The 15,743-nt window shown below is 42.6% G+C and overlaps 1 protein-coding gene across 1 annotated transcript in view; it reads left to right on the top strand.

The window, feature by feature from the left end:
* The first annotated feature begins 3,465 nt into the window (after nucleotides 1-3,465).
* mipol1 (mirror-image polydactyly 1) overlaps nucleotides 3,466-15,743 on the top strand; it is a 48,024-nt gene continuing 35,746 nt past the window's right edge. Inside the window, exons 1-4 of the mRNA XM_008296680.1 lie at nucleotides 3,466-3,646; nucleotides 6,575-6,680; nucleotides 8,236-8,341; nucleotides 11,415-11,541. Coding sequence (XP_008294902.1) covers nucleotides 3,510-3,646; nucleotides 6,575-6,680; nucleotides 8,236-8,341; nucleotides 11,415-11,541 — 476 coding nt within the window. The 5' untranslated portion in view covers nucleotides 3,466-3,509. The remainder of the gene's footprint in view (nucleotides 3,647-6,574; nucleotides 6,681-8,235; nucleotides 8,342-11,414; nucleotides 11,542-15,743) is intronic.

The following is a 15,743-nucleotide window of genomic DNA, read 5'->3' as shown; positions in this document are numbered from 1 at the left end:
ATTAGCTCTGAGTCCACAAGAAGATCAGAGACGGGGGGACGCAGGGGGGACGCAGAGGACGGCGAGAAATGAGAAAAGTTTCAAAGTGAAGACGCTCAGAGAGGAAATTATTCTGTGATAACTGTAACTTAGCCGTTTCACAACCTAAGCAGAACCAGTACCGGGACCATGAAAGAGCCGAACAGAAAAAGAACAAGGACAGAAACTGAACATGGACAGAACAGAACAGGACCAAGAAAGAACACAACTAGGACAGAACCAGATTAGAACCAGAACCAGGAAATGACTGAAGAGTATAAAACAAGTACCAGAACAGGACAGGACAGAACCAGAGAAAGAAAAGGACAGAAGAAGGGGCTGGACAGAAAAGAACCAAGACAGGGCAGACTAAGGATACAGAACCAGACCACACAGGGCCAGAACAAACCAGAAACAGAAGCAGAGCAGGATTGGACAAGACAGAACAGAACCAAGAAACCTTTCTTTCCTGATTCTGTTCTGTATCAGAACAAGGACCTGGACAGAATAGAATAGGGAAGAACAGAACAGAACCAAGACAAAATGGAACAGAATAGGACAGAACATAACAAAACAAAACAGAACAGAAACAGAACCGGAACATACCAGGACAGGATCTGAATCTGGACAGAACAGATAGCAGGACAGGCAGACCCGAACCAGGACCTGAACAGAACAGGATAGGAAAAAGGCTGAACAGGACAGGACAGGACAGGACAGGACAGAACTAGCGCAGGACCGTAATCAGAACAGGACAGAAACAGAACCAAGACAGAATGGAACAGAATAGGACAGAACATAAACAGAGTCAGGACAGGACAGGTCCAGAACTCGAGTAGAACTTGGGCCCTAGCGGAATAAAAAAAGAAATGATTAAGAACTGGAAACAGGAACAGAACTAAAACAGAAGCAAGACAGAATAGGGCATAACATGACAGATCCAGAGCAGGACCATGATAGAACAGAACAGAACCGGGCTCTCTGTGTGTGTCAGGCCCCCAGATTTTCTTCTTGAAATCTGTTGTTTCCTGCACAGAATCCGTTTTTCTTCGTCTGAAACCGTCACAGTTTTTCAGGCCATCACAAGCAAACACAGTTCACATGTTCACTGTGTCACATTTTACTAATTTATTGAAATGAAATGATCTTTTGCTGCCTTTTTTATTTATTTATGTATTTTTTCTTGCTGAACTGTGATCTAAGGAGCATTTGCTTTTGTTCAGCTCAGCATTTTTACCTTCAGACTTTATGCAGGAAACACGTCGAGGGAGGCGTAGCTGCAGGTTTAACGTCACACTGCACTCCAAAATGATTTATTCTGTTTGTTGAATCGACCAAAAGGAATCAGCGGAATTGTGGTTTGGTTTGTGAGCGAGGAAAGAAAAAGGCCAGCATGCAACAAAGCAGCTAAAAACACACAAATATAAATGAAAATGTCAAAGAAATTCACAAAGAGGCTTCATAACAAAACAGTAGTGGAAAGAATTTAAAAGATTTAAACCTGCTTGTGTTGGTAGAAGCTGGATTGATCATTGGTCATCAGCACCTGATCACTGATCAATCATCTCCCCAGGTTCATCAATACACCGATGTTCACCATCATTTCAGGTGGAAACAGATGAGCTCTTTATTTCCTGCTAACACACTCATTTGTATACAATGACATGATGCTTCGTGTGTGTGTGCTTGGTTGCTTACTTTTGAATTAACGAGTGTTTAACTTGAGCTCTGCCACCATTTTAATTACACCTGCAGAGTTGTGTTCTGATTGGTGCCTTGTTAATGTGAGTCATTAACTGCCATTAACGAGGTCTTAGAGATGTTTGTTCTGCTGAAGAACCGCAAGGACTTACAGTTTACAGGCAGACAGACAGGTGTTGTGTACCCGTGTGACTCACCTGTTGGTTTGTGGTGTTGTTTTCCAGCTAACCCCAGAGTGAACGTGGAGCTGCGACAGCGTCTGCCGTCACCTGCACGACACCTCCTCAGCAGCCCTGACAGGTAGGAGCAACACCTGCAACTCTGATAGCTAAGCTAAGCTAAATTTTCCCTTTTATTGCTTTCCAAAATCGTGGTCAATTTAATTTGGCTGTTTGGACATGAACTTACAAAAAAAAAAACTAATCATGTCAATTAATGAAGAATGTAAAATGTAAAAGAAGTGTTAAACCACCTTCAAGTCAGTATTCAGTAGATTCACCATCAGCTGCAGTTCCAACATTGGTCCTGAACATCTGGATGTTACAGTTTTACTTCATTCTTCTTTGTGAAACTGTTCAAGCTCTGTCACAAAGGGATCATGAGTGAACAGTCGTTTTCTCAGTTGGACTGAGGTCTGAACTCTGACTGGGCCTCCAGAACTTCACCTTGTTGTCTTCAAACCATTTCTGTGGAGCTTTGGCTGTTTGCTTCGGCTCATTGTCTTGATGGAAAACAAGTCTTCTCCAAGTCTCAGTTCTCCTGCAGACTGCATCAGGTTGTCCTCCAGGATCTCTCTACACTTTGCTGCATTCATTTTACCTTCTACTTATACAAGCCTTCCAGGACCTGCTGCTGACAAGATCCCCACATCATGATGCTGCCACCACCATGCTTCCCAGTCAGGATGGTGTGTTTGGGATGATGTTCAGTGTTTGGTGTCCAACAAACATAGCGTCTAGTCTCATGGACAAAAATCTCAATTTTGGTCTCCTAGAACCTTCTTCCAGGTGACTTCAGAGTCTCCACGTGTCTTCTGGTGAACTCTAGTCCTGATTTAATCTGAGCTTTTTCCTACAGAGTCTTTCTCTTTGTCTCCCATAAAGCTTTGATGGTGAAGAACAGACAACAGTTGCTGTATGAACAGTCTCTCTGATCTCAGCTGTCGAAGCTTTTCACTCCTTCAGATGAGTCATAGGTGTCTTGGTGGTCTCCCTCACTAGTCTCCTTCTTGATCGGACACTATGTTTTTGAGGACCAGAGGACATAATTTTTTGAATTGATTATTACTGCTTTGTAGAAACCTGTTGCACAGTAAACATGACACACGTTTACAGCTGCAGACAAGCATCAGGACTCACTTCATGTTGTTTCTTGTTCACAGATCAGGAAGCAGCCTGAACCCAGAGAACACCGACTGGCCTCAGGGTAACATCATCCATTCATAGATTCATCATCCACCCATATGTTCATTTACCATCCATCATCCATCCATTTCTCACCATCATCCATCCATCATCTCTACCTTTGTCTGTCTCTCAGCTCCTCAGTACCTCCAGGAGCTTCCAACCTCCTGCTCCATCTCCCCTCTGTCCCACAGGAGGTCTGTCTCCCCCGTGTCACCCGCCTTCCAGAGGAAGTCTGTCTCCCCCGTCTCACCCGTCTTCCAGAGGAAGTCTGTCTCCCCCGTCTCACCCGTCTTCCAGAGGAGGTCTGTCTCCCCTGTCTCACCTCCGTCCTACAGGAGGTCTGTGTCTCCGTTGTCCTTCAGGCTTCCAAGAGGTGCAGGGGAGATGGAGGTGGACCTTCCCGCCAGCAGAGGCCCCTCTCCTCGGGTAGAGAGCGATGGAGACGCCCCAGATGAAGGAGCAGCATCCAGAGGTCCTGGAAGTCCGGCCCTCAGAAGACACCTGGGGACTGCTGCAAACAGGTGAGACGACTTCTGCTTCTGTTATGATTCTTCACAAGTAATTAGAAGTGAAAGCAGTTGAAGTGGCAGAAGTTGAAGCGATTGTAAGAACCTCTGAGCAGCGGAAGAAGGTGGGATGACAGCTGAAATGGAAATAGGATGAGATAAGATAAGCCTTTATTAATCCCACAGTGCGGAAATTTCCTGTGTTACAGCAGCAAAGCTGATGCTGCAAACAATTAAGGAATGTAGTACACAAATAAACCAAAATACACACGAGTGTATGCAGCGAAAGTTAAGGCTGTAAATACAAGTGATGATATCAGTTGATGAGCCGATGGTGGGATACAGGTGAAATACAGGTGAACTGCACTGGAATAGAGGTTAAATGCAGGTCAGTATAGTGAACTGCAGTGAAATGTAGGAGAATGTTTGGAAATGCAGGTTAAATGTGGGTAAATTAGAGTAGAAATGCAGGTGAAATAAATGTGAAATGCAGGTAAAAAAAGGTGACGTACAGGTTAATTGTAGTTCAAATGCAGGCAAATTGCAGGAGAAATGCAGGTTAAAAAAAAGCTGACTTGCAGGTGAATTGCAAGCAAAACACTGGCAAAATACAGATGAATTGCAGGTAAATTGCTATCGAAAAGCAGGTGAAATACAGGCGAAATAAATTTAAAATGCAGGTGAAAACCAGGTTAAATGCAGGTAAGTTTTCAGTCAGAATGAAGGTGAAAACACAGGCGAGATTCATGCGAATTGTCATTCAAAACCAGGCAAATTGCAGGTGAAGTGCAGTGAAGGTGGTGAAGTGATGAAAGGTGCTGAGAATGTGAAAAAGTTTGCAGTGAAAGCAGTGAAAGGGAATTGGCTGAAAGAAGCTGAAGTGAAAACTGCAACAGAGCAACACGAGTGGAGGTCATAGTGATGTTGAGCTGTATAATAACACCAAACACGTCAGACTTTATTTTCATTAAACGGACGTGTTAATGAAGAGTTAAAGCTCTACTCAGTGTTTGATTCACTGTTTCTTCATCAGATGAAGCTGTTTTTATCTGCAGGCTGATGTTGAATCACAACGTTTCAGACTCTGGATTTCATGCTGACCAGCGACAGTTTCTTAAAATGTTTAGTCTCAGATATTCAGGCGGAAAGAATTCAGCTGTGAAGTTCTGTGAAGTGTTACTGACTTTAAAATAAATGAAACGGCGCATTAGACCTATAGATTATTACACATTTAAACCATAATATTGTGGATATTGGAATAACGTAATGTGATATTGTGTGGTGCTTTTTGAAAGGATTAGTGTGATATGTTTAGAGCCTCTCCACACGGAGATTTATTAAAAAGTTTATTGCTTTTCATTAAACTTCCAGCTTTCTTTAGATTCTGTAATTCATGTTTTTTTTTTTTCCCGCTTTTCTCTCTTTTGATGCATTTTCAAATAAATTTAAGGAGCAGTTTGAGTTGCATCATTGCGTGAAATGTGAGCTATTAAATTTAGATTTGATTTGATTAGTCAAAGCGTTCGAGGGCGAGACAGAAATAGAAGGATAGTAAAAGAAAGTTGATTAGAAGCAGCTGATATTATAAAGTCAGAAACAGTCAATTACAGAAGACAGTGTCAGCCATATTCCAGTGTCTTATTTACCCGCTTTATTACGCCAAGAAGCCGCCTGACCTTTAAGGTAATATGAGAGAATTACAGGCGAACATCAGTCGCTGCTTATTAAACCTGCTGCAGCAGCTCTCAGCCTCTCATCTGATAATGTGAGGCCGCGGCCTCGCGTTAAAACACCTGACCTGATCACGCACAGGTGACACACTAATGAAACACACTCTGAGATGATGTCACAGGGGAGCTGACCAATCAGAGCGTCGCTGACCAGAGGAGGAGACGGCTACTGATGAGTCGCTGGTTTCATGGCAGAAAAAAGTGAAAATCACCAAGAGTTAGTTTTACTGTCGATTCATCTCTCAGTTTGGAGGATTTAAAAACTTTAATAATGCACAGTTTGAGTTTTAGGAAGCTCTTTTTGAGTCCCAGTCATTTAAAATGTGCCAATTTTAAAACAAGTTTTCCTCATTTTGAGCTCATTTTTCACTGCAACAAAAAGTCCTGCAGCTCTGTGGAACCAGAACAACCATGGAGGAGGAGGGAGAACTCAGAGATGTCTTCTGTGCAGAATGACACAGTTACAATGACAGGAAATAAAGAAAAAATATTTATTTTACAAAAATGAAAAAAAAAAAAAAAAAGAAATCCTCCCATTCTAAAATTGTTGTGAAAGTATTTGAAACTTGCAACATAAAATGTTAAAAAAAAATATATATATATATTCAAAACAAATGACATTTTTTTGAATCATGATTGACCTATTTCTGAGTCATGTTGCAGAATTTTTTATTTATATTGGACATTTTTGAGTCCACGAGTGTTGCCAACACTACAAAAAATATAGGCTTCAAATACTACAGATGTTGAATTATATTCATGTTCCAGCCTCTCCAGACTTTTCCTCTCTACTCTGCTCATCAGCTATAGAAAGATGTTCCACCAATGCTGAATGTATCTTTAACATCTTGCTCCTCTGTTCACTGTTTCTGAGCCATATTGCATTTATCCTACTTATCCTGTATTTTTTTTCTTTTTTTTACTCTCAGTCTGAAATTGTCCAAAATGATTGGTGACCTGTCCTAAATGAATACAACATTGTCCAAAGTAACTTAAAATTTGTTGAAACTGACAGATTCAGAGTCATTGTCGACTATTTTAGAGTCACTTTGGACAAGCTTTAAGTCATTTTGAACCATTTCTGAGTTCCACTGGTGTCCACAGTTGTTACAAACACTAAAAAATAACAGAGGCTTCACTTCCTGTAGATATTTAACGTTGTTGTGTTGAGATTCTTCCTGGACGAAACACTGAACCTGTTTTCCTCCTACAGTCCTCATCAGATCTCTACAGCCGCTCGACTTCAGAGTTTTGATCGAGACAAAAACGTCTCGTTTCTCCTGAAGGAGCTCGACGCCCTGAGAGGGATAAACAACAAGGTGAATAAACACAACAATTCCCTCTGTGTTCTAATACAGTCATATTCTGAATTTATCTTCTGCCTGTGAAATGTAGAAACAACTTTGGTGTTCACATGTTTTCTAGAGCAATTTAATGTCACTGATGAAACCAGTTTGCAGCATTCAGAGCTTTAAGATTCTCCTCTGATACGGTTCAGTTCTGGTTCTGTCACTTAGTTCCTTTTCCGTCCTCAGATTATGAACAACAGTGATGATGATGTTGGTGTCCAGTATTTGCCTTTTCAGAAAACGATGCTGCAGGAATCATCAGGGTTTTAAGTCTTTCAGTAAAGAGAATCTCAAATTTTACATTTTGCATATGTGAAAATATGAGTATGTTAGAAAATAATCTTACTACAGAGTGAAACGTGTCTATAGATGGTTCTGGCAGGTTCTGCAGGTAAAATGGTCCTTCCATTGTCTAGAACTGGTTCTGACCAACCACCATCACACATGCTGATATGAGCCTGGAAAGTTTACCCAGAACGCACTTTGTAAAGTTTTCTCTGGTGAATGATCAGAACCAGAACCACATCCAGGGTACTAATGATTGTTTCTATGACTCTATGTCATAGACATTAAACTGCTGCAGTCTGACTGTTACCACTATGAGACATCCCATAATACTCATGCTACCAGCTGCTGACAGAGGACATGAACACAAACCAGATCCAGTGTTCAGACTGAGACACCTGGATGGATGTAGAACTGATCTGGTGTCAGTTTCTACCAGAACTCAGATGTGTTCTTCCTCCTAAACGTCATGTGTCTATCTGCTGTACTGATGAAGTTCTGAGGCTCAGAAACTGTCCAGAATAACTCAAATATTGTCCAGAATGACAAAAATTAACAAAATGACTTAAAATGACTCAAATATTGTTTTTATTACAAAATATGTCAAAAATGGCATGAATCTTGTCTAGAATTATTAAAAAATACTTAGAATGACACAAAAAATGTCCAGAATATAACTTAATATTTTTCCAAAATGACAAGTTCCAAAATAACTTAAACTATGTCTCAAGAAATGGTCCAGAATGACTTCAAAATGTCTAAAATGACAAACAAGAACTCCAAAATGACTCACATTTTGTGCTGAATGACTAAAACATTGACTCAAATGTTGTTTAAATGACAAAAATATGTCACAAATGGCACAAATCCTGTCCAGAATTATTCAGAATCTCCAAGAAAGACAGAAAATGTCCAATATGTTGAAATGACTTCAAAATGAAGAATGATTTAAAAAAATAAAGTGCTGTACTGATGAAGTTCTGAGGCTCAGAAATGATGGAAAAAGTCAATTAAAGTGATAAATCTGGAGCTTCCTCTATGGACTTCAAGGACCTGGAACTCTGGAACATTCACAGTCTGAAGGTAGAACTCTGGTCAGTAGATAAAGGTGCTGGAGATGCAGAACCAGATGTTCTGTGGAACGAACTTTCTTCATATTTGGTTTTTTTTTTTACAATCTTTAGTTCACTTGAAGCCGATGTCACTCGGTTGTTTGGATGTTTGACGCTTTGTGCTTCAGCTGCAGGATCAGCTGGTCCAGAAGGAGAAGGAGCTGCAGAGGAGGGAGGTGGAGGAGGAGCTGAGGGAGGAGCAGAGGGAGGCGCAGCACTGGGGGAGACCTGCAGGTGAGGAGGGGGGAGGCGGCAGTTTACTCTCCTCTTAATCAGATCTGATCCAACCTTGACTCCTTAAATATTTGAATATTTTCCATGCACACTGTTTAATACCAACACACACACACACACACACACACACACACACACACACACACACACACACACACACGCACACAGAGGCAGTAATTAAAACAACAGCAGTGGTAACGAGGTGACAGTTAACGAGGCAGCTGTTAGTTTAACAGAACAGTGTGTGTTTGTGTGTGTTTAACCAGCAATCACACTCGGATGTGATGTTGATTTAACTGAGCTGTGTGTCTGTGTGTGTGTGTCAGTGTGTGTGTTTGTTGCCGTGAGTTTAATCCAGCAGGATTATCACAGAAACAGAAAGTCTCCCTGCAACACATTCGCTTCGTCTTTTGCCTCGATCGTGTTTCCATAAAAACCCTGAAGAGAAATGAGAGACGGGAATGAAAGATGAGCCGTTTTCCTTCTGGAAAAGTTGGAGAATGTAAAGTTTGCAGAGGTCGGAGGAAGTACAACAGGAAGTAAAACACACGTGGAACGGTTCAGTCTGCAGTAAAACAGCAACAAACTCAGGTTTTAGTGGTACGGAAGCTTTTAGCATTCAGCAGTTTTATTAGAACTTTCTGGATTTCCACGGTTTTGTTTGTCTTTGTGGTTGTTTTGTCGATGTTTACGTTGGTTTTCTATCTGTTTGGGTCATTTTGCATCTTTTTAAAATCAGTTTTAATCTTTTTCTGGTGACTTTGTGTGTCTTTGTAGTTGTTTTGTTGTCATTTGCATTGGTTTTTGTATCTGTTTGGGTCATTTTTCATTTTTTTAAAGTTAGTTTTACTCGTTTTCTGGTCACTTTGTGTGTGTTTGTGGTCATTTTTCATCTAGAAGTCATTCTTTTGTGTGTCTGAGAGGTGGTTTCATCTCAGTTTGCCTTCAGTCAGCATCCGTTTATGTCCATTTTACATCTATTTTAGTCGGTTAATATCTCTGTGATTCTTTGTGGTTGTTTTGTAGTTGTTTATGTTGGTTTTCCATCTGTTTGTGTCTTTTTGCATCTGTTTAAAGTCAGTTTTAATGTTTTTCTGGTCACTTTGTGTGTGTTTGTGGTAATTTTTTATCTAGAAGTCATCCTTTTGTATGTCTGAGAGATGGTTTGTCTCTGTTTGCCTTGAATCAGCATCCGTTCATGTCTATTTTACACCTATTTTAGTCAGTTAAAATCCCTTCCTGGTCATTGTGTGTGTCATCATGGTCGTGTTACAAGTTTTTGTTCACTTTGCATCACTTTTTTATTGGTTTGTATGTCTTTGTGGTTGTTTTGTGTGCCACTTAGCCTCTTCTCGTGGTCATTGTGTGTGTCTAAGAGGTGATTGTATCTGTGTTTGCCTTGAATCAGCAGCTATTTGTGGGGTTTTTTGCATCTCAGTGTGCTTCTGATTTGATTCTCTTTCATGTCATTTTGCGTGTTTTTATAGTTGATTGTGTGTCTTTGTTGCTTCTTTGTAGTTTTTGGTGTTTGTGTTGAGTCATTTTGTGTCTCATTGCTGCTCTTCTATCAGTTTGACATGGCGTCGGTTAGTTTGGAGCTGAGTAAACGTTCTTTAAACGTAAAAAAGTTCAACCTAACAGTCTCCATCAGGCTGGACCGGTCCAAAGTTGTGAAAACATGGGGGTGTCCACAGGTGTTCTGCCCCTCCTGCTGATGAAATAATGGAGTGATCCTTGAAAGCTGAAGAACTGAAGACCAACCAATCAACCAGAACACCTGAGAACACAGAACTACTACCCTGCACACTGACATCAGATCAGACTGTGGAGACGAGTCAGAACCAGAATTCACATAAAGTTTTCTGATCCAGGTCACATGTCCACCGGAAGGTTCCTGCTGAGAACCTGTCGGAACCTCACAGAGAACCGCAGCAGTTTAATAACCGGTTTTATTCCTCCTGCACTGAGTCTCACATGAGCTGTGGTCATTTCTGTTATTACACCTGGAACACACACACACACACACACACACACACGCACACACACAGTCACACAAACCACAACTCACTGGTGTTTAGTTTCTGCTAGCTTCATCCTCACACTGTCTGCTTGTCTCCTTGTCTCCTCTCCCACTTGTCTCCTCGTCTCCTTGTTTCCCCTCCTTGGCTCCTTGTCTCCTTCTCTTTTTGTCTTCTTGTCTTCTCTCGTTCTTCTCTCCTCATCTCCTTGTCTCCTTGTCTTCTTGGCTCTTTGTCTCCTTGTCTTCTCTCCTCCTTGTCTCCTTGTCTCTTTGTTCCTCCTCTCCTTGCCTCCTCGTCTACTTGTTTCCTCCCCTCCTTGTCTCCTTATCCTGTCCTCTTCCCTCCTCCTTGTGTCTTCATCTCCTTTCCTCCTTGCCTCCATGTGCCCTTGTCTCCTCCCCGCCTTGTCTTCCCTCCTCCTTGTCTTCTTGTGTAATTGTCTCCCTCCTCCTTGTCTCCTTGCCTTCTTGTGCCCTTGTCTCCTCCCCTCCTTGCCCCCTTACCTCCTCATATCCTTGTCTTCTCTCTCACTTTTCTCCTCATCTCCTTGGCTCCTCGTCTCCTTGTCTCTTTGTCTCCTTGTCTTCTCTCCTTCTTCTGTCCTCATCTCCCTGCCTTCTCGTCGACTTGTCTCCTTATCTTTTTGGCTCTTTGTCTCCTTGTCTCCTCTCCTCCTTGTCTTCTTGTCTCTTTGTTCCTCCTCTCCTTGGCTCCTTGTCTCCTTCTCTCTTTGTCTTCTTGTCTTCTCTCGTTCTTCTCTTCTCATCTCCTTATCTTCTTGTCTTCTCCTCACCTTGTCTCCTTGTCTTCTTGGCTTGTTGTCTTCTTTCTTTTCTCCTCCTTGTCTCCTTGTTCCTACTCTCCTTGCCTCCTCGTCTACTTGTTTCTTCTCCTCCTTGACTCCTTGTCTTCTCCTCTTCCCTCCTCCTTGTCTTCTCATCTCCTTTCCTCCTTGTCTTCTTGTGTCCTTGTCTTCCCTCCTCCTTGCCTCCTTGTGCCCTTGTCTCCTTGCCTCCTCACATCCTTGTCTCCTTGCCCCCTTGTCTCCTCAGCGGTGTTGGAGGAGGTGCTGGCGGCTCAGAAGGACAGAGACCAGGCTCTGATGTCACGACTCCTGCTGGCCAATGAGGAGAGAGACGAAGCTTTGCTTCGCGCCCGCCGACTGCAGCAGGCGGCTGAGTATGAATTCATCCTTTGCTGTTGTTGAGACTAGTTGACAGGTTAACCGATAACAAGCTAGCAGATTAACATGTCAGCAGTTACCAGATTAACAGGCAACAAGTAACAGGTTAACAGGTCAGCATTTAACAGATTTACAGCTGACAAGGTAACAAGTAGCAAGTTAGCAGATGAAAAGCTAGAAAAGGGTCAATAACTAGCATGTTTATCCTAACAGGTCAACAGCTCACAGGTTAGCGGCTAACAAATTCACAGCTAACGGGTTACGCGCTGACAGAATAAAAGCTAACAGGTTAACAGCTACCAGTTACCAGGTTAATGGTTAACGAGCTGAAAGTTTACCGGTCAGCAGGTCAACGTCATAGTTAATAGTTCAGGTCATACTGTATTTACCTGAATGAATTCTCTGAGTTAAAGTTCTGATCTCGCAGCTTTAGCTTAAAGCAGCTTTAACTGAAACCATACAGAACCAGCAGTAGAACTTTGCAGAACCCTGACAGGAACTCAGGACATTTTAGTTGTTGTTTGTGCCAGTGAACTTTTTACTGTGTTGTGGTTATCGTCTGACCACATCAGAAGAGAACCTACAGGAACGGCCCGGTAGAACCAGGCCCTGACAGGTCAGCCGATGAGTTCTTCCTGCAGCTGTCACGCTGTGTTTTGGATCATTCAGTCTGTCGGTCGACCCCTAACGGCAATGACTGATCAATACCTGTGACCAGACAGGTGTTAGAGAGCTGCAGGTTGGTGTTGAGCAGCCGACACACTGTTTGTTTGTTTGTTTGTTGTTGGTAAACAAACCCGGTGCTGTTTCCTCTGAGGAGAATCTGTTTATTCATTTATTTACATGTGAAACATGTTTACTGTCTGTAGAGGCAGGAACACAACGTTCTGCTGTTCTACTGTTCTACTCTTCTTCTGTCTGCTGGAAGAGGAACACAACATTTTGCAGTTCTGCTGTTTTTTTTGTTCTACTGTCCGCTCATAGTGGAACACAACCTATGACTGAAAAAGGAACACAACATACTGCTGTTCTCCTGTTCTGCTGTTTCTCTTTATACTTGGAGAGAAACACAACATTTTGCTGTCCTCCTGTTTTGTAATTTCACTGTTTTGCTGTCCAGGGAATGAAGAGAACCCAGTACCGTTGGTCTACTGTCTGCTGGGAGAGGAACAAACATTCTCCTGTTCTACTGTTCCCCTGTTCTCCTCTTCCTCCTCCTCCTCCTCGGCCTTGTTAAGGGCTGTGAAATGAGCTCTCGTTCTCTTCGAGGAGCCAAATAGACCAGAAAATCTAATTAGAGATAATACCCCCTCCCTCCTGCCTCCCCCGGCCTCCCCCCCAGGATGAGAGGGTAATTGATATTGGAGGCCACAATCCTTTTTATGAGGGACAGAATATGGAGGAACATGTTCCATCTGTCAGGACTCAGAGTGTGCGTCGCCGCCGTGTGTTAATGTGTGTGTGTTTTCCTGATGGAGCCTCCTCCACCACTGAAGTGTGTATATGAATAATGTGTTTGTTTTTCTCTTTATTCACGTTTTATTAATCAAACACACAATCAGCTGCGTGTGAGGCTTCGGCCGCCGCTGATCTTCGTAATCAATCAGTCCGATGATTAGTTCTGGATTAATCAGCTGATTGTTTGCTGTGTGAAAGTGTTCGGAGATCCTCAGCTTCCTGTGAGAAACCACATGTTGGACTGTCAGAATATTTGCAGACCGATCAATAACTGACGCAGTTCTAGATTTAAAGTTTTCAACTATTTCTGTGAGACAAACGGGAGATCCAGCGGAACCTTTAACGTGGTGGGAACAGAACAGTAGACTCTATAGAACCTTTAATATGATTGAAACACAAACAGGACATCTTGAAGAACCTAAAACATGATTGAAAGAGAAACAGGACATCATGTCAAACCTTTGACACAATGAAAATATAAAAATAAGTTCTTGTAGAATCTTTAACGTCTCTAAAACAGTACAGGAGACTCTATAGACCCATTAATATGACTGAAACACTAACGGAAGATCTTGAAGAACCCTTTAACGTGACAGAAACAGGAGATCTTGAAGAGCCTTTGACATGTTGGAAATACAGAAATAAGTTTGTGTAGAACCTTAAACATGTTGGAAACAGGACAGGAGATTCTACAGAATCGCTAATATGATTTAAACACAAACAGGAGATCTTGAAGAACCTTTGACATGTTGAAAATACAGAAATAAGTTCTTGTAGAACCTTTAACGGCATGCAGACACAAACTGGAGATGCTGTAGAACCTTAAACATCATGGAAGTACAAAGAGGAGATCCTGCAGAACCGTTAACATGATCGAAACAGAAACAGGAGACCATGTTGAACCTTGACATGATGAAAATACAGAAATAAGATCTTGTAGAACCTGGAGCGTAACAGAACCAGGGTAGGAGATTCTGTAGAAGCATTAACATAATGGAAGTACAAGGGACTAGTGACCTGTCCAGGGTGTCCCCTGCCTTCACCCTTAGTCGGCTGGGATAGGCTTCAGCCCCCCCGCAATCCTAGTGAGGATTAAGCGGTGTATGGATAATGGATGGATGAAAGTACAAGGGGGAGATACAGCAGAACCTTTATCGTAGTAGACATCACAAACTGGAGATCATGTAGAACCTTTAAAATGATGTAATCATGAACTTAATCGTCCTCTTTACATACTTTGAAGTTCTTCTGTTTTTTCCCTGGTCATGTTTTTATTCTGCTGCAGCTCAGAGTAACGTTGCAGATGTTGTTGTGTTGTGATGGCCTCAGTTTGCCCGTTTAGTTTTAAATTGACGAAGAACTGAAACCATCCATTCTCTGTAGAACATCAGTCTGATATCACTCCAATATGTCTGTATGTAACAGATACACGATGTGTTAAAATCAGATGTCCTGGAACCAGATAGATATATCTCCCTCTACAGACATCAAACACGTATTCTCATCTAGAGTCAGAGTGAGTGGATGCTTTCAGGAGAGCATTGTACTGTTCTAGCAGGACGTTGTGCGATCTGACTGTTCTATTCAACAGAGTTCAGAGTAGTTTAAACTAGACGTGTCTTGATTTTAAGACTAAGTGAACTTAAACCCGAGAACCTCTCTCATGTCTTTGGAAGACGATTTTTCAGATCGTCACTGCAGCTCTGAAATGTTCCGTCTGACATGTGAAACTTGCGAAGTGATGAATGAAGATGGATGTTATTCTCGCTCGGATCATCTGATCCTCCTAATGGCTGGCGGTGGCGTGTTTCCGTGGAGGTGTGTGGGAGTGTTAATGACGGCAGCGCTGCGAGCCGAGCCGAGCCGGGCTGAGCCGGGCTGGATGGGCTGTAAGCAGGGTGTTAGAGGAGCTTTATTGGAGGCGGCCGGTCTTTCATTACCTGCTGTTCCCTGCAGAGCGCAGCCGCCTCGGCCACCTTATTACAGTTTATTACAGCAAAACAGCAGCAGGCTAAATGAAAAGAGCCTCCCAGGAGGAGAGGCAGGAGATCAGCCTGTTACCAGCTGCACGTCCACCATCCTGACGGCTGTCACAGGGAGGACGGAGCTCCTGAACGGCAGACGCCCTCGCAGCTCTGCAATGAATTAAAATGTCGGAGAGTTTCGGGTGGACTTCAGGGAGCGCAGGACAAAATTACTGCACAGCTGCTGCAGCCGCGGCGCTCAGGTCATCTAACGGGCTGCTGCAGAGGTCCAGCTTTAATTTGGTCGGAGGCAGGAACACGGGGGGCCCGAAGCTGCTGCAGGGCCCCGACTCATTGCCTCACCTGGTCCTCAACTTACACTTTATTTAAGAATATAGAAATAAACACAGCAGCAACCGAAACAGCGAGAGCAGTTGCAGCTTTAATAGAGTAAAGTACAGAACAGCAGGAAACTGTGAAGTGAACCTACAGCACAGAAACATGAAGTTTGCTGTGACCAAACACTGAACTGCTCCTTAAAACTGATCGCTGTTAAACTACTTTACACTCTGATGGAGGACTGCATGCAGAAACAGCTAGGTTAAACTCTGAGTGTTAATCTATCAGTGTTAAACTCTGCTGGTTAAATACAGCAGAAACCTGAAGGCCTGAACGGTTATTTTACATGAACTTCAGAGAGGCTGCAGCAGCTGTGGAGGTAGTTACCTGTCAGGTTGTATGTAGGTACAGGTCAGGTTGTAGGTAGGTTCAGGTCA

The sequence above is a fragment of the Stegastes partitus genome, unplaced genomic scaffold (assembly GCF_000690725.1).
Source record: "Stegastes partitus isolate 25-593 unplaced genomic scaffold, Stegastes_partitus-1.0.2 Scaffold1146, whole genome shotgun sequence".
NCBI lineage: Eukaryota > Metazoa > Chordata > Actinopteri > Pomacentridae > Stegastes > Stegastes partitus.
Note: the sequence above shows the minus strand (reverse complement) of the source record. Positions and strands in the feature narration are given on the sequence as shown.